We start from the raw sequence: 19,136 nt of genomic DNA, 5'->3' as shown, positions 1-19,136 counted from the left end.
TGAAGCAATTCAGAAGCTACGCGGTAATTTGGCGGCCCTGGAAAAGGATGTGGATTCTGGAGTTGACAGGGATGACCTACTGACTTCCCTCTCCAATATCTCCATGGCAGTAGATTATCTGGCAGAGGCTTCCTCCTACCAGATTAAGCTGGCTTCTAGAGCTATGGCTCTGTCAACTGCTGCTCGGCGACCCTTATGGTTGAAACCTTGGCGTGCAGATGTTGTGTCCAAGTTTAACCTTTGTGCCCTGCCCTTTGAGTCGGGAGGCTCTTTGGCAAGGAACTTGACCTCATCATGGAGGGTCTTGCTGACTCCAAGGAGAAGAGTCTTCCCCAATCTTCAAGAGGTAGACAGACCTCTTCCTTTCAGGACAGAGGTTTTTCCAGAGGGCAATCCCATAGACGCCCTGGGGGGCAGTTCAGAGGGTCCGGTTGCCGCTTTGTCCGCGACTCGGACCAGAAGAGATCTTTCTGACTCTCTTCGCCCTCCTTCCCTGTGCAAGGAGGCAGCGGTAGGAGATTGATTATCAAATTATTTTCCTGCTTGGTAAAGAAATATCCAGGACCCTTGGGTCCTTCAGCTAATTTAGTCGGGTTACAGGATACCTTTCTCCTCCCCTCCTCCAAGCAGATGCATGGAGACCTCCAATGGACCTAGAAACTCCATTTGGAAAGAGCTGTTCAAGAGTATGTGAACAAGGCCGCTTTGAAGCCCATTCCTCTTTCAGACCAGGGTCGCGAAGTTTAGTTTCCAGTCTTCCTGGTGCTAAAGGCATCAGAAGGCTGGAGGATGATTATCTATCTTCAGTTTTTAAACCGTTTTATCCGCAGAATCCACTTTTGGATGGACACCATCAAGTTAGGCCTTCCATTTCTGCAGACCGGCGATTATTTTGTCACTCTAGATTTAAGAGATGCATATCTCCATGTATCCATCTTTCCTCCTCACAGGAGATACTTAAAGAGGACCTTTCACCATATCTGGGCACATGCAGTGGTCCGGTACCGTAGCTCTTCTATGGTCAGAAGGGCGTTTCTGACCATTAGCCAGAGACGTCCTTCTGCCTCGCGGTGCCTATCACGCTGTGCTGTGGAGCGGGGAGGAACGCCCCCTCCCTCTCCTGATAATACTCGTCTATGGACGAGCTGTGTGAGCAGAGGGAGGGGGCATTCCTCTCTGCTCCTTGGCACAGCGCGATAGGCGCCGCGAGGCAGAAGGACGTCTCTGGCTAATGGTCAGAAACGCCCTTCTGACCATAGAAGAGCTACGTACCGGACCGTAAGCTCTTCACACCGGGCCCAGATCGGGAAAGCCGACAGTGTGCTGAATTCAGCGCACTGTCAGCTTTCCGGCAGTATATAACACTGCATGTGCCCGGATATGGTGAAAGGTCCTCTTTAAGGATAGCGGTTGTTATACACGGAAGTCTGTGTCACTTCCAATTCACTGCTCTTCCGTTCGGGATTTCCTTGCCCCCCCCCCCCCACACACACACACCTTCACAAAGGTGGTGGCCCCGCTCGTAGCAGCCTTGCGCCTCCAAGGAATCTTCATCGTCCCATATTTAGACGACTGGCTTCTAAAAGCCTGGTCAAAGGAGGTTCTTGTCTATCAATTGCAAACTACAGTGACTTTTCTTCAAGAGCTGGGCTGGCTAGTGAACTGGCAGAAGTCGGTCATGGTTCCCTCTACCCGGATTCAATTCTTGGGGTTCATCATAGACTCTCTTACAATGAATATCTCCCTGCCCTCTCCTCGGAAGGAGAAGATCTGTCGGGCAGTACATCACCTATCCGTAACCCAGAAGGTCTCAATCAAGTCCGCGATGAAGGTCCTAGGACTCATGTCCGCGGCTGTGGAAGCAGTACCCTGGGCCTTGTGGCACATGCGCCCATTACAGAGCGAGATCCCAAGAGTCTATAACTGAGGTGACGAACCGGATCTTCTCCTGGGCAGAGAAGAACTTATCCCAGCTGTCAGCGGTGTATATAAAAGGATGCCTGAACATCTTGGTGGATCAGCTGAGCAGAGGCCTCATGACATCAGGCGAGTGGTCCCTCAATCAGGACATATTCCTTCAACTTACCAGGATGTGGGGTCTCCCCAAGGTGGATCTGATGGCCACCTGATACAACGCCAAGGTGAAGAGATTTTGCTCCCTCTACCAGAAGGACAACCCCTTTGGCGGTAGATGCCCTGTCAATACCTTGGAGGTTCAAACTGGCTTATGTCTTGCCTTCAATTCCCATGATACCAAAGCTATTGGCGAAAATCAGGCAGGACCAGACATCAGCAATTGTGATCATGCCGTTCTGGCTGAAAAGGGCATGGTTTACCCACCTCATTCTAATGAGTCGAGGGACATACTGGCCGATTCAGAACCTGGTAACCCTGAACAATCAGCTCTGCCAGGGCCTGAACAAATTCAACCTCACTGCCTGGAGGTTGACCGCTCCATATGTGGAAACAGAGGGCTGTCCCAGGCCGTCCAGAGGATGTTAGCCTGTTCAAGAGCGGAATCCACCAACCGGAGCTATCACAGGATTGGATGTATCTATCAAGGTTGGTGTTCTGACAGGCCGTTGGAGGTCTCTGCCATAGAGTCAGTATTGGAGTTCTTGCAGAAAGGCTTGGATAGAGGATTATTTCCAGTAACCTTGAAGGTGCATGTTTCTGCTCTTCTGCAGACAGATTTTCTAAAGATCCTGTGATTATGCAATTTCTAAAAGGGGCCTCTAGGCTTCGCCCATCAGTGCAAGCCCCTATCCCACAATGGGATTTGGATACAGTACTTCACGAATTGTGCAATCCTCCCTTTGAGCCTCTAGGGGAGGTAGATTTGACATACCTTTCATATAAGGTAGTCTTTTTGTTAGCCATAACTTCGGTGAAGAGGATTGGCGAGCTACAAGCTTTGGCTGTCTCAGAGCCATACCTTTTGTTTTTCCTGGATCGAGTGCAATTCAAATTTGTTTGGGGGGGTTTTGCCAAAAGTGCCCTCATATCAGAACATCAACCAGGTCATATCGCTACCCACTTTCTTTCCCTCTCCCACTACAGAGGAGGAGGAAAAATTACATTCTTTAGACCTGGTGAGGGCTCTACTAATTTATCCTCAACAGGACCTCCGGTTTTAGGACGGCAGAAAATTTGCTTGTGAATATTTTTGGTCACAATAAGGGGACCAAAGCCTCCAAGACCACCCTCTCTAGGTAGATTAGGGAAGCAATTTTGGCTCCCTTTGCAGTCAGGGCCTTCCAATCCCTGAATTTATTCGTGCCCATTCCACCAGGGCAATTTCTTGGGCCCAGTGACGTTCCCTTTCCTTGGACCAGATATGTTCAGCGGTCATGTGGAGTTCTCACATTTGCCAGACATGATAGGCTGGACTGGCGCAGTTGCCTTTGCCCAGTCAGTCTTGTCGTCTGCATGCCACGTAGTCCCTCCATGACTATTATACTCGCTATCTACCCAATCTGTACTGCTGCTGGACGTAGGAGGAATGGAAGATTACGAAGAGAATCTGTTTTCCCTTACTCCAAACAGCAACACAAGGCTCCCTCCCTCATTGTATAAGTTTCATTTTTTTGTATTGTGCTACACTATTTGTATGCCTGCATGTATATCTTTTTCTGTATACTTTTAACTTACACAAGGGGGAGGTCTCTCCGGCCTCTTATAGGGGACTGGTTAGTTAATTAAAATTTCTACCTGTCCTAACAGCCCACAGGGGCAGGAATACCCCAATCTGTTCTGCTGTTTGGACTAAGGGAAAACAGATTATCTTCATAATCTTCCATTCTTATGGGTTTGGTTTGGTTTTCAATGTGTGGTAAAAAATTTTCTTCAATTAGATTTTTTCCCTAGTATGATATTCACCAAATAGGATAAATTTCTTTACATTTTTATAGTTTGGGCATTTTTGTACATGTGAAAACCTAATGTGTTTATTATATGTGATCTAGGGAAAGTGGGGAGACCTGAATTTTTATTTTTTTTTTCTTACTTAATAGTTAACACTTTTTCATCCATATTTTTTCAATTGAATTAATAAATTTTGAACCCTTTCAGTATGTCAGTCATATGATCCCAGGTTAGAGCCTGCTCCCCTGTTTAGACAGAAGGTCATGCTCTTGGATGCGTAGGATTTCCTGTGAACTACAAAGTCTCTCCAACAGACCCTCTATCTTCGTAGGACAATGCATACAAAATTATATATATATATACACTCACCGGCCACTTTATTAGGTACACCATGCTAGTAACGGGTTGGACCCCCTTTTGCCTTCAGAACTGCCTCAATTCTTCATGGCATAGATTCAACAAGGTGCTGGAAGCATTCCTCAGAGATTTTGGTCCATATTGACATGATGGCATCACACAGTTGCCGCAGATTTGTCGGCTGCACATCCATGATGCAAATCTCCCGTTCCACCACATCCCAAAGATGCTCTATTGGATTGAGATCTGGTGACTGTGGAGGCCATTGGAGTACAGTGAACTCATTGTCATGTTCAAGAAACCAGTCTGAGATGATTCCAGCTTTATGACATGGCATTGCATTATCCTGCTGAAAGTAGCCATCAGATGTTGGGTACATTGTGGTCATAAAGGGATGGACATGGTCAGCAACAATACTCAGGTAGGCTTTGGCATTGCAACGATGCTCAATTGGTACCAAGGGGCCCAAAGAGTGCCAAGAAAATATTCCCCACACCATGACACCACCACCACCAGCCTGAACCGTTGATACAAGGCAGGATGGATCCATGCTTTCATGTTGTTGACGCCAAATTCTGACCCTACCATTCGAATGTCGCAGCAGAAATCGAGACTCATCAGACCAGGCAACGTTTTTCCAATCTTCAATTGTCCAATTTCGATGAGCTTGTGCAAATTGTAGCCTCAGTTTCCTGTTCTTAGCTGAAAGGAGTGGCACCCGGTGTGGTCTTCTGCTGCTGTAGCCCATCTGCCTCAAAGTTCGACGTACTGTGCGTTCAGAGATGCTCTTCTGGCTACCTTGGTTGTAACGGGTGGCTATTTGAGTCACTGTTGCCTTTCTATCAGCTCGAACTAGTCTGGCCATTCTCCTCTGACCTCTGGCATCAACAACGCATTTCTGCCCACAGAACTGCCGCTCACTGGATGTTTTTTCTTTTTCGGACCATTCTCTGTAAACCCTAGAGATGGTTGTGCGTGAAAATCCCAGTAGATCAGCAGTTTCTGAAATACTCAGACCAGCCCTTCTGGCACCAACAACCATGCCACGTTCAAAGGCACTCAAATCACCTTTCTTCCCCATACTGATGCTCGGTTTGAACTGCAGGAGATTGTCTTGACCATGTCTACATGCCTAAATGCACTGAGTTGCCGCCATGTGATTGGCTGATTAGAAATTAAGTGTTAACGAGCAGTTGGACAGGTGTACCTAATAAAGTGGCCGGTGAGTGTATGTGTATATATATATATATATATATATATATATATATATCACTCTACATATTACTCTATTATATTGGAAAACAAAATGGGAATGCATCTTTAAGTGAACATTTTTTTATTATATTTTTCCCACTTTGTTGGGGGAGGTAATCTTACCATCTGGATGCCAATTCATGATTATATTGAAAACTGCCATCAATTTCTCTCAAGTAAAACACAACATGCAGGTTTAAAACAGATTTTTTCTTTTATTTGCTCTGTTGCATGATGCCGGGATAAGAAACAAACTAAGAGACTTACATAAAGTTGGGAAAAACAAAAATACTGGTAAGTGACAATATTAAGTGGAACTCAATGCTTTAAAATGGAGCAACATCAGTAAATACAAAATGTATTTGTAACAGACAGAAGGAAATATTAACACTTCATTTAGTAACTTAAAACTGGTAATATGACAAAAAAGAGCAACTTTGCACTCTACTTGTGTATACGTTGAATGGAACATGTAGAATTTGCAGGGTTGTTCATTCCAGTTATATAGTCATTAGCCGTGCGACTCATTTTACCATTCACACTGGTGGTAGGTTATCCACAAGCAGTGTGAGGCACAAGGCAAATGGTTAGTTTATGTGCAGGTTCACACTGCTAGCACTTTTCACTAAATCACGGTACCTGTTAAGTACCAGAGACTAGTGTCACACTACAAATCCATTGTATACATCTAAGCACCAAGCAACCCTGTATCTCCAAAATAGGACTGGAATGTGCTTTCACTGGCTCCAAGAAAAGGTTATCCAGCCCATAGGCATTGCTGGGACTTCAGCAGAAACATGCACAATGAATATATAATACCGTTTCACAGCTCTGGTGCCAGCCACAAGGAGACCAAGAGTCAAGCATTGAATGTGGCCATGTCACGTAAGGACAGTTTTAATTAAGCAAAGGTCCTTTAGGTCCAATTCTTATGAAATATGTACACGATTAACGTGCCAGAAGAGCATTAGATTTCATGCTCATCATTTACCTATATTGTCTTCACTTCCAGGATCACCTTTGCATGAATGCGATTCGCTCGACCATGCATGGTCCCTGAAGATTCACCACCACTAAACTAATATCTGTGGCTTAAACCTAGAATACAAAAAAGGGAAGACCCATTCACAGGCTTCAAAGTATTCGAAGCCTGTATAGCAATGTCATAGAAGAAACCCAACCCTACAGTAATTGTATGGCAAATATCAGCTGCCTTCAACTCAAGTATCTGACGCCACTACATTACTCAGATTTACATAGGACTGCAAGAGCGACTGAGGCATTTGTCATATCTGTGGACTTGTTAAGACTGATTGCCATCACAGAATACAGCACATAAGAGCAGGAGACAGGATTTCTCAACTAGCCTAACATTATATCTGCCTACACTGCAAACAAAAGAAAGATGGTATGAGAAGACAACTAACAAGACGCTTTGAAATAAAGCATAAAGGCACGAAAAGGTAAGTGAAGAGGCTGAAGGGTAAAGCTTATTAAGTTCTAAAGAATGGAAGGTAAGCAATCTAAAGGTACACAAATGGGAATCAATGTGCCAATATTCCACTAGTTCAGATCTGAGATTCCCCTCCACACTTGCTTGAACTGCACAGAAGAATATGAAGGACTTTTTATTTTTGGGTATCCATAAGTGTTTCTGATGCTCTTCAGTGGAGCTGGCAAGAACTGCCAGTTTTGTGGTAATACCACCACATCTATACACAATGTGGTATGACAATAAGGGCAGTGAGTGTTTAAGTCCAGCCAAGCCTTGCCCACTATGAACTGAACACCTAAGTAAGACATACAGTAGGTTCTTAAGCTGGGGTAAGTGAATCCCAGTGATACAAGCCAGCATCAGGTAGAATCATAAACCTGGGGTACTTTGGTATTATTTGTTAAATTAAGGGGTAGTTTGCAGAGAAACCTGGACAAATGCTGACCTAAGACCCACAATGTAGGCAAAGGACTGACCACACTACAAAAGACTTGTAGTCAGGCAGTCTACCCCCAGCATCTAAAGGTTTTCTGTACATTATTAATGTCACATTTGTATTTTTTTTCACTTTCAAATCCCTGAACTGCTGCTGCAATAAATTTATATAGCTTGCTCTGGGGTTGCCATAGTAACGTCACTAGCTTTCTGTGCACGTATTTCCTGTCATGTGATCCACAAAATACATTCATAGAGAGACAATCACATGACAAAGCTAGTCTGTTATAGTTACATTACTGCAGCAGTAAAAAAAAAATTAAAAATCTTAAAGATAGAGCCGACATCTTTTTAAGGTACTGAGCAGTGTTCAGCATCAATCACATTGTGCAGTTCCTCATCTCAGACTGTGTTATTAAGCTAGATCTATCCATATGCTGCTATATTCATTTATAGGGTGAAGGTCTCCAGGCTACATAATGCAACACAGGCCAGGTGACAAAGTCCTTGTGCGCTGTGCCCTGCAGCAATGACCTATAGTCATAGTTTGTGCGTGGGGAGAGAAGCAATAACAGCAGCAAGCCAGCTACACCGGAGAGCTCATCAGATTAGAGAGAACCATGTACACCAATATAATAAAAGTTTATTTGTAGTAGTCTCAAACAGGTGCATTCACAGCTGCAAAATCCCTGGCTTATGTAAATACAAAAAAAACCCCTACATGTTAAAGCTGCTCTGATGCCAAGATAATCATGAATAAATAATAGAGATTGGTGTGCCTGGTAACATCTGCATCATAAAATCACCTAAAAAGAAGTGTTAAAAAAGTCATAGCCACATTTCTGAAAAACACTTGCCAAAAGTCCCATCGTTCAGAAAACTACATTCTTTTCTCACCATTAATCTGTGTACAAAATAATCGGTATTTTATATAAGTATCCCCAGAAAAGCCAGAACCCAAAGAACAGACGGAAGAAAAAAAAAAAAAAAAAAAAAAAAAAAAACACCTTTTCCTCAGAAGGGGAGTGCCTGTGTCAAATAAAAACCACTGCAATGGCCTGTAAGGGTTAATGAGCACTTTACATGGGATTTACTTCTTCTCAGATCAGAGTTTCCTTCCAGTCTTTAATTGGCGAGGGTCTCACTTGCTCCTTCGGCTTTGTTTCCGAGGCAGTGGCATCTCTCTGCAGCTGGCTTCGGCTGCCCGCTTTCGCTGGCTCCTCTTCATCTTGCAGCTGCTCAGATTTAATGCGCTGCATCTGTAACAGCCTAAGCTGCACGCGCAGCTCAATGATCGCTTCTCTCTCCTCGTGAATGGCTTGGTTCAGATGATTGTTCTTAATCTGACAAAAGAAGTTGTAAACTTAGAATAAATCACAAAATGTCAGGGTGCGCAACAAGATTCTGAGAACATCAAACATGAATTACATAGGCAATGATCTCTAGAACCAAGACAGAAGGGAAAAGGGGGATGGAGACGGACTCACCTCTAGCTCTTCATTCTGCCGCTGAAGATCCTCCAGAATAATCTGCAGCTCCTCCTCATCCTCACTTTCACTCTCACTTTCCGATGAATACTCCTCAGTCTCACTCCGGCCATGTTGCTGACGGCTACAATGAAACAAGTCATAGTTAAAAAAAAATGCCACATTGTACTGTTAGGCTGTAGCCCCACGTTGCTGAAATGCAGATTTATTTGTTGCATATTTTGCTGCAGTTTCTTGAGCCAACGTCAGGAGTGGTTTGAGGAGAAGGTAGAAGTATAAGAACTTCCTATATATTCCCCATTCTTTTTGTAGCCATTCTTGGCCTTGGCTCAAAAAACTGCAGCAAAATCTGCAACAAAAAAGCTGCATTAGGATGGCCCATCAATATCTAATTGGGAGAAGAGGAACATCCAATTCCTGCACCAATCAGCTGTTCATAAATGGTGCCAGGCCCAGTACCGTAGTGTATAGAGTTGGAAGCAGATGGCCTCCTACATGGAAGAGTGGCCAAGCTGCACTATACCATGGCTATAGCAGTGGGTGGCCATACTAGGACAACATAATAAAAAATGATAACCTCCCCACCTCTGTATCTCGGAGATTTCTGCCCGTAGGCGATCTATTTCTTCTTTCTCTGTAGCAATTTGTCGTCGCAAAAATTGCTCCATTGCCACCAGTTCTTCTTGTTCTGTGAGAATCTCATTTTCCTGACATAATATACAAACATTAGTGAGACAGACTCCAAATATATAGTTATACATACATTCACTCACGGAGGCACACTTACCTGTGCAAGCAATATATTGAGAACCTCCTCTTCATTTTCGGTCATCTCTTCTTTGGAAACATCTTCCTTTGAAAGGCTGGCAATTTCTTGGGCAATCTTGGTTTCACAGTCCTAGGGCGAGAACATGGGATAAAAGGTCTCTGCCAACTGGTTTTTCTTGCAAGACTAATATCATACCAGCTCATCTGTAACTAAATGTAAAAGACATCACCTGGGCAGGGAGAGTTTAGAGGCTATAAACATTTGCAAATTATTATTGGCAGCCGAGTGGTGAAGAGCCTGAGAGCATGCTAGAAAAAATACTGTCACTGTGTATTCTACAGGACAAATGTACACAAAGTAGATATATAGAATAACTGATGCATACTATGCCAATTATAACGTCATTACCTTCTTCAGGACCAGGCCTTAAGGGCCACACAACATTTTTTGTAACTTTCGTGTCACCACTCTGGAACTTTTTAATTTTTGCATGTAAAGTAAGGTTTATTGCATTAAGTGGCAAAAAAGTGTTTTTGATAACTGTTGGTAAATTTAAAAAAATAAAAATAAAAAAATAAAAAAAATTACATATATATGTAAATAGTCTCTACAAATATAATTTTTTGGGGTACATGCATGTTAAGAGTTAATTTTTATCAACTTAAGGGAGCATTCACACGATGTTACGCTCCGCTCATTGTAAACACAAAATTTGTTCAGAATGAGCGCGTAACAAGCAGCTCCCATTAATTTGAATGGGTCCCGGCATACGCGCATATCACATTGAAAGCAATAGGGGGGAAAAAGCCTCCCATTGATTTCAATGGGTAGCACGCGTATGCCAGCATCCATTCAAATCAATGGGAGCTGCTTGTTACGCGCTCATTCTGAACGCATTTTACGTTCAGAATGAGCGGAGCGTAACATCGTGTGAATGCTCCCTAACTTTTAGTGAAGAAAAGGTGTTTTGTTTTTTTTTTGTAATGTTTTATAACCTTATAGAATGATTAACATTTATTACACTACACTAGTGTATATAGACTATAGACTTTTTTGGGTCCCAGTCTATCTCCATAGAGGTGGCATTCATGTCACTTGGGCTGGCAATTATAATTGCAAAATCAGATCCTCACAGTTGCAATAGGAGCATGGCTATATGTTACAGCTGGTCACTGCAATGTGTGCTAGATTTTCTTGGTCTAACTAAGCATTTGATACAATACTGCATCAAGGTGCAGGAAGGGGTTAATCAGCACCAGTAAATAAATCAGAGGCGGACTAAATAAAAAAAACTAGATAAGAGAACATACAGTGAAGAGGTGGACAGCCTGTGAAGTGTGTGCAGCTGCGCTGGACATGGGACAGTCCAACAAGTCACATGACAAACTTATTCAGCATATTGGGTCTCCGCCAAGAAACATACAACGGCAAGCCTTGTCTTTTCGATGCCATTATGCATGCCTGCTGATGAGATGTTTAATAGAGCGCACCGCCTGAGCCCCAGAATATCACACACCTGCCTTTTAGCTTCTCGCAACTTCCTTTTAAGCGCTGTTAGAATTCTCTGTACCTCCCAAAGTCTTTCTTCCTTAGACAGATCTTTTATACCAGCCTGCAGATCTCTGTGCAAACAGTTTAAGAGAAATTCCTACAAAAGAAAAAGAACCCAAGATGTTTGATTCAACAGTCAAAATTAGAGAGACAACCTTCACTATGAGGGCAGGAGGGGGCGTCCGAGACATTGAGTAAAAAGGATGAAATTACATCTGATATGTAAGTCACAATAGACAGACATGGAGAGAAATTTATAAAGCAATGCCCAACTAAATTCAGGAATCAAGAAGTCAGAAAAACAAGATTTTACTGCCAAGTATTCTCCCCTCCACCTTATTATGGGTAATCCGAAAATACAGCCTTTCCATTATATTTCTTATAGTAGAACAACAAACCTGCCGCCTAATTTCCTCCTTAATGGTTTCTTGAGTATCAGGCAGGGCAGGCATGGTGGCCATATTAGACCATCGGAGAGGTTTTATCACTTTCTTGATAACCGTACCACCAAACAACTCTTGTACATGTGTAAAGAATACATACAGGACTCTGTTGCTGATCTGGAACAAAGGAAGACATAGATTATGGCAAGGCAGATTATAATATAAGGACAGTTTAAAGCGGTTGTCCCATAACAAGGATCCTATCTATACTGCTAGTTTACGTGGATTTAAGACTTTTCCTATTTATTTATTTATTCACTTCATTGTTTACACTCAGTTTCTATGGCCACTGGGCTTATCTGCTCATTTCCCAAGTGAGGTAGCTCCCTGCTCTCAGGGGGGGGGGGGGGGCTGAGTGCTCAGCAGCAGCTCTGAGCTGTGTATGTCTGACAAATAACGGAGCTCCTCAGATAAGGGAGGGGGAGGTGAGAGCTCGGGATTTCTGAACTCTATCTTCAGCTCTTCCACTTATCAGTCGGTTTAATTGAATTTGGTTGATAAGGGCTGAGATAAGGAGTCCGTTACCTCTGGATGTAATGCAAGCTGACTCAAATTCAGCTCCGCTACATTAGCCTATACATCAGCTTCATACTGTGGTAATGCATTTACAACCAGTCCCTCGTTACTAACTGCAAACATAGCAGATAGCAGAGCAAGTGAAACCTCGCCCACCAATGTGCCGAGAAAACCAGGAAGTGAACAGAGCACAGAGCCTGAGGTTGGTGAACAAGGGTTATGGGAATACCCCTTTAAAGGGATCCTATCACTCAGACAATTTTTTTCTAGGTACCACATAGGAATAGTCTTAAGAAAGGCTATTTGTCTCCTACCTTTCGTCGTCTTCTCCGTGCTGCCATTCGCCTACAATCCCCGTTTCTCTCGGTATGCAAATTACCTCTCTCGCAGCACTGGCGGTGGGCCCCAGCGCTCAAACAGCACTGGGGGCGTCCCCAATGTTGCAAGTGGCTTGTAACTTCTAGGCCTGGGGCCTTGGGCAGAGCAGACTGCGCATGCACAAGGCCACGAGAAAATGGCCACTTACAATACTGTGCAAGCGACCATTTTCTCGTGGCCTGTGGGCATGCGCAGTCTGCTCTGCCCAAGGACTAGAAGTTACAAGCCACCACCGGAAGAAAAGGCTAAAGAGGACGCTGCTGATGAAGATGGAGGTGGCGCTGGAGAGAGTTCTCTCGCAGCGTTGGGGATGCCCCAAGTGCTGTTTGAACGTCGGGGCCCACCCCCAGTGCTGTGAAAGAACTCATTTACATACCGAGAAAAACCTGGGATTGTAGGCGAATGGCGGCGTGGAGAAGATGACGAAAGGTAGAAGAATAGCCTTTCTTAAAGCTATTCCGACTTGGTACCTACAAAAAATTGTATCTGAGGGATAGGATCCCTTTAAATCCTATCTCCCTCAGCATAATGTGCAGTAATACATAACATTCCAGTTTTTTAAATCCTCAGGATAGGTCATCAATATCAGGTTGGGGTCTGAATCTTGGCTGTTTGAAGGGGCCACGACATTCAGGCAAGTGCTACACAACACAGTCACATTTAAAGAAGCTGTGCAAGCCATTATAGTTTCCTCATTTAAATAAAAAGGAAATTTATGATGCTATATACTACAAATGTGATGGCTGTTGTGTAAGTACTAGCACTAAACAGGCTAATCGGCAGAGGTGCGATGAGTAAGATCTCCACCAATCTGATATTGCAGCTGATCAAACACAGGCACACTAAAGCTCTCAATGGTCATTGCCCATATTCAGATCCTATTCATTCCTCTCTACGCATTTCCCCCATTGTGAAACAACCTAAGATCGGGTTCATCAGGAGAGAAGTTATAAAACCCTCATCAAAATAAAAAAAGTTGCGGTAAAAACCGCAGTTCCTGGTGCCCTGATGGTGGGCACCAGTACTGTCAATGGTAAGCTGGGTGGTTATTTATCTTCTGAGATGTATGATCATGCCCTAACCCCCAGATTTTTTCTGTATCTGTAGTGGGAGGATGATAACAGGAACATTAGTGTATTATTTATGAAGATCCCTGATAATATCATCAACTATCCTCCCACCCCCTATGGTCAATGATTAAGCTATAGGTGACCGATTACCAGTGTACCACTAGCATGGTCTCGCAGTGGATACTATTTGGTACATTCCTTTCCTCCATTAGCAGCAATAGTCATCTTCTGCGGTAATTTACATGAATGAATTATCAGGGAGGAATTCTATTCTTAATATTGCACAGTGTGATATCACTATATATATATATATATATATATATATATATATTATTATGGTTTAAATAGTCTCCAATAAAAGTTGGGTTTTATCTTACAATTTATGTATCTAGCCATTCCTGTTGACTTACAATTAGAATTTGACCACACAGTATTTGGATTTTATTATCCAATTATTAATATCATATAATTAGATGGAGTTTTTTGCATATTTACATTCACTTGCTTTTTAATAAATTAGAAAACCTTTACTGCTCCAGACTGAAGCAGTCAGTTCAGGAGTTGATCTGTGGAAAAACCGAGGTGACATCAGTGGTTTGGCCTACTGACTCCACAACCCCGGGAGTAACATGGGATATGTATTGATGGCACTCTGAATAACTACATAGTATATGTCTGATGTACTAAGAACACTAATATACACAACCTAGTAAAGAAAGTCATGGCAAATCTGAATTAAATAGGGAATACACCAAAGAAAATTATTTGGACTACAGTAGGGATTTTGACACCAACAAAGGAGGAATACAAAATGGAGATAAATTTTCATTTGCACTGAAAATCACAGCGAAACGTGGGCCTGATGGTGGGGTGAAGGGACATTGCAGGCTGTGCGTTCATCCTAACTTAGGGTAGTGAGCAGGTGATTCAATACTTTTACCCACTTGAGGTTCAGGGGCAAGACATGGGCCCCCTCAGATTTAAGATACTTTACAGCTATAATTGATACCTGAAATCTACATCAGGTATGAGCTAGAATAGGTTTCAATGGAAGCAAACAGCGCCGCCTAAGGATGTACCTTGCCATATATGAAGAGCATCCTCTGGCAGCACAAGAATGATTAAGACTAGCATACTATACACTGGTCCTTGATAAATCCCATTAGTCATTGTCAATTGACTCCTAACATTCTGTGAGGTCACTTGCCTTAGCTGCTATGGACTCCTAGTATATCTTCTCTTCTCAGCATGTGTGTCTACGTCTGTAATATATTACCGTATTTTACGGACTATAAGGCGCACTGGACTATAAGCCGCATTGCCCATGAGCGCCTTATAGTCCGTCTCGGTTCATATATAAGGCGCACCGGACTATAAGCCGCAGTCCGGTGCGCATTATATCTCATTGAAAGCGGCGGCAGGCAGACTTTGCCAGCGGCCGCTTAACCCCCCGCGTGCCAGCCGCTTCTATTGGAAGCGCTCGGCAGGCGAGGAGGGGCTCTATCAGCAAAATCATGCTGATAGAGCCCAACCGTAAACGTTAGGTTAAACTACCCCCCCCCGTTTTAAAATAAAAGCCTGAAACAGAATGTGAAACTTACTGAGCGGTGTAGGGTGGGCGGGCATTCAGGCCTCCTCTTCCTCCGATGTTCCGTCCTCCTCCGGCGCTCGCAAGCTGATAATGGCCAGGGCACATGCGCAGTAGAAGCATTATGATATTGCGCATGCGCCCCGGCCATTATCAGCGAGCGCCGGAGGAGAAGGACGGAACATCGGAGGCAGAGGAGGCCTGAATGCCCGCCCACCCGCCCTGCACCGCTGGGTAAGTTTCACGTTCTGTTTCAGGCCGGCGTGACAGCAGGGCTGCCGGACACTTCCTATTCATTTCTATGGGAGCCGGCATGCGAGCGCTCCCCATAGAAATGAATGGACTGCTTTTTTCCATTCATTTCTATAGGGAGCGCTCGCATGCCGGCTCCCATAGAAATGAATGGGAAGTGTCTGTCCATTCATTTCTATGGGGAGCGCTCGCATGCCGGCTCCCATAGAAATGAATGGGAAGTGTCTGTCCATTCATTTCTATGGGGAGCGCTCGCATGCCTGCTCCCATAGAAATGAATAGGAAGTGTCCGGCAGCCCTGCTGTAACGCCGGCGTGTACGGCTGTGATACACGCCGGCATTCGGTAGTGTGAATGCACCCTTACGGTGCCTTTTATGTATGTATGGAAGCGGCACACAGTCTTTGCCGCCGCTTCCATCCATATATAAGCCGCACCGGACTATAAGCCGCACTTACGATTTCTGAGGAAATCGTAGGTTTTTATGTGCGGCTTATAGTCCGGAAAATACGGTACTGTGTATTATCCTGTATCTGTATTACTCTGCTGCTGTAAAATACTGAAATTTCCCCTCTGTGGGACTATTAAAGGATTATCTTATCTTCTCTTTATTACTTCTGACTACTAGGATTACATCCCTTAGTTGGCTATGTACTTTATACTGTGTAATTATAGGTTAATGTCATTATTAACAGAGATTTGTGAATTTTTTTTTATCTTCCCCATTTTTTCTTTTTCATTTTTCATTTCCCAATTTTTTTTCTGCATTCTGTATTCGTCCTTTGCTGACCTTGGAACATTTTGAGAGTTTGTTTTTGGTTTATTGGTTTGTATAGCCATTTGTAACTTAATTTAGTGTATTGAAGTGCAATCCTCAGTTTACTTTTCTTTTGTAGGTTGTAATGAAGTGATTAGTGACCCTGCTACACAATTTCCTTTCCGCCATCAGTAGTACGGAGCAGGGCCCTGGCCGTGAACTGTAACAGCTTAAACACCATTTCAGAAAACGGTTAATGCCACTGTCCAACCTCTAGGAGATCTGTTGTGTACCTGTACGGTTGGGCTCAGCACAATTGAAATATTCTGTATGTTCATTTTAGTTTCAAGTTCTTTCTCTATGACATGGTCCATGTGCACAATCAGCCATGAAATCAAGTAAAAGTTGCAGTCTGGCAGCTCCTTTAGGAGGCGCTGACACTCCTGCAGCCTCTCGGCCTCTGTGCTCTTGCCACAGGCTTCTTCAAATTTAGGCATTAATTCTTTGGTGAGGACATTCTCAGGTAGCTCACGCAGGTATTGCTTCAGTAGGCTGGCAACTGTGTAAGGCTCATAGTCATCAAGGTTTGGAGACTCCTCACGGTCATATGCTGCTTTTAACTCATCCACCTTTGACTTGATTCCTGCAAGTAAATAATAATGAAAAAGGATTTATAAAAAAAAAAAAAAAAAAAAAAAAAAAAAATACATAAAAATCTGACCACTAGAGCCACCACATTAAAATGCAACTGTCCTTTTCCTTTTTTGGATTATTGTGTAGAGTGGAGCGTTTGGTGAGCAACTCTAGCCAGGTGTAACTTTAGGCTTTGGGCCTGAAGCTGCACTTTAATGTATTAATATTTCCCCCCCCCCCCATTTCAAGTAGACTAAGAGATATTTCTATGGCCTAGTTCACACGGGGCAAGGGGGGCGCATTTTGGTTCTGATTTTGATGCGGGAAGCCACATCAGAATAGGACCAAAATATGTCTGCCGCGACTTCCGACAGTCGCAGCTCTCTGGTACGGAGTAGACCCAAATGAATGGGCCTAGTTCGGAGCGTGCGGAGACGCCGCAGTTGAATCAGCCGCGAAATCCACCTGAAGAAAGAGCAGCTAGCTTCTTTTTTCACGGGGCAAGAGGGGGTGGATTTTGGCGCTGAATCCACGTCATAATCTGCCCCCTCACAACGGTGGTCTATGTAGACCACTAGCTTACTTTTGCATGTTACCACTCACGGAATAAAGTAAGAGAGCGTTCACACTACCGTCGGTGTCCAACAACTAGTGTCCAATGCTAATGTCCACGCAAAATCTTGTGCGGACATTAGCAGTGGACACTAGCTGTGTCCGTTACATTTTGCATTGATTTAAATGGACATCGGGTGCGTTCTTTTACTGTCCGTGGGTGTCCCTAACTGTCCGTTCACAAAGATGTCCGACTTTTCAAGCGGACAGAAAAAACCTACATGTCGGGTTTTGCTGTCTGCTTGAAAAGTCAGATATCTTTGGGAACGGAGAGTTAAGGACACCCACAGACTGTAAAAGAATGCACCCGATGTCCATTTCAATCAATGCAAAATGTAACGGACACAATTAGTGTCCGATGCTAATGACCGCGCAAGATTTTGCGCGGACATTAGCTAGCATCGGACACTAGCTGTCGGAAACCGACAGTAGTGTGAACGCTCCCAAAGCTAGTGGTCTACATAGACCACCATTGTGAGGGGGCGGACTATGATGTGGATTCAGCGCCAACATCCGCCCCCTCTTGCCCTGTGTGAACAGGGCCTATAACTAGAGATGAGCGAGTACTGTTCGGATCAGCCGATCTGAACAGCACGCTCCATAGAAATGAATGGATGCACCTGGTACTTCCGCTTTGACGTGCTGGCTATGTCCATTCATTTCTATGCGAGCGTGCTGTTCGGATCGGCTGATCCGAACAGTACTCGCTCATCTCTACCTATAACTTCCTTGTGCCAGGTTTCTTGTAATAAAACGTGTAATAACTTAGAGAGACCAACTTTTTTTTCTTGTCAGAAATGATCCAAGTTCATTTGGGTGAATCAATAAAAGGAGTACCAATATAAATGGCTAAAGTAAACAGCAGTAAATCCGTCATGGGCTGACCAGTTTTACCTGACACTCTGTAGATGCCTTCACATTTCATGCCATGTAGCTCAATGAAATCGATGCATTCCCGGAATACTGCCGGCAGTCGGATCCCATCACACATCATGGTTCTTTCGGCAGCTGCAGCCAGTGGAATTCCGAACACTGGCCTCAGCCTGGGCACATCTACAGGAGGTGGTTCTGGCTCTGGGGTGGGCTTCTTTTTTTTCTTTTTCTCCTTCCATTGCTTGACTACATCTGCAGCAGTTAGATCCTTGGACTTCTTGTCTTTGTGCTTCTCTTCTTTGTGCTTCTCTTCTTTAGGTTTCTCTTTTATTTTGAAGTCTTTCTCCTTCTTCTTAGAAAAACTGGGCTTCTTAAATACATGGATTCCCTTGGACCTCTTCATTTTGGACGGGCTCTCTGCTTCATCACCGGAACTGTCCTCTTGGAAGGCAGCATAACCTTCAGCTGGGGAAGAAAGTCTGAAGTTATAGCCTTGTGTAGAGGGTGGACATGATACCTTTACTGGTTTATATGTAGTAGGTTTTATTAAAATAGGAAATCCTATTATTTAGGCAATAACGCCTCCAATATTGTTTTTCTGGATTAGTACAGGCATAGCTATATTTAAAGAACACAGAAAATATATGACGTACCAATACCGTGACTCGTCTTTTCAACAATACTGGAAAGAATCAAACTTTTTCTTTAATTCAGTTATTTCAGTTGTGTTTTTATATACTTGCACAGCAAAAAATTTTCAAGGTAATCCACTGAATCAGTGAGGGTCAGACCAGAAGCATTTA

At 43.7% G+C, this 19,136-nt stretch overlaps 1 protein-coding gene across 1 annotated transcript in view; it reads right to left on the bottom strand.

Moving 5' to 3' along the window:
* Nucleotides 1-8,314: 8,314 nt before the first annotated feature.
* The window catches only part of RALBP1 (ralA binding protein 1), a 47,624-nt gene continuing 36,802 nt past the window's right edge, over nucleotides 8,315-19,136 (bottom strand). The window contains exons 3-10 of the mRNA XM_075270688.1: nucleotides 18,355-18,798; nucleotides 16,509-16,858; nucleotides 11,611-11,772; nucleotides 11,178-11,309; nucleotides 9,680-9,790; nucleotides 9,478-9,599; nucleotides 8,893-9,016; nucleotides 8,315-8,748 (exon numbers count right to left, since the gene is read on the bottom strand). Of these exons, the coding sequence (XP_075126789.1) occupies nucleotides 8,506-8,748; nucleotides 8,893-9,016; nucleotides 9,478-9,599; nucleotides 9,680-9,790; nucleotides 11,178-11,309; nucleotides 11,611-11,772; nucleotides 16,509-16,858; nucleotides 18,355-18,798 (1,688 nt within the window). The 3' untranslated portion in view covers nucleotides 8,315-8,505. The remainder of the gene's footprint in view (nucleotides 8,749-8,892; nucleotides 9,017-9,477; nucleotides 9,600-9,679; nucleotides 9,791-11,177; nucleotides 11,310-11,610; nucleotides 11,773-16,508; nucleotides 16,859-18,354; nucleotides 18,799-19,136) is intronic.

The sequence above is a fragment of the Leptodactylus fuscus genome, chromosome 4 (assembly GCF_031893055.1).
Source record: "Leptodactylus fuscus isolate aLepFus1 chromosome 4, aLepFus1.hap2, whole genome shotgun sequence".
In the NCBI taxonomy this organism is placed as follows: domain Eukaryota; kingdom Metazoa; phylum Chordata; class Amphibia; order Anura; family Leptodactylidae; genus Leptodactylus; species Leptodactylus fuscus.
The sequence above is the reverse complement of the archived record's forward strand: the minus strand, read 5'-3'. Positions and strand labels throughout refer to the sequence as shown.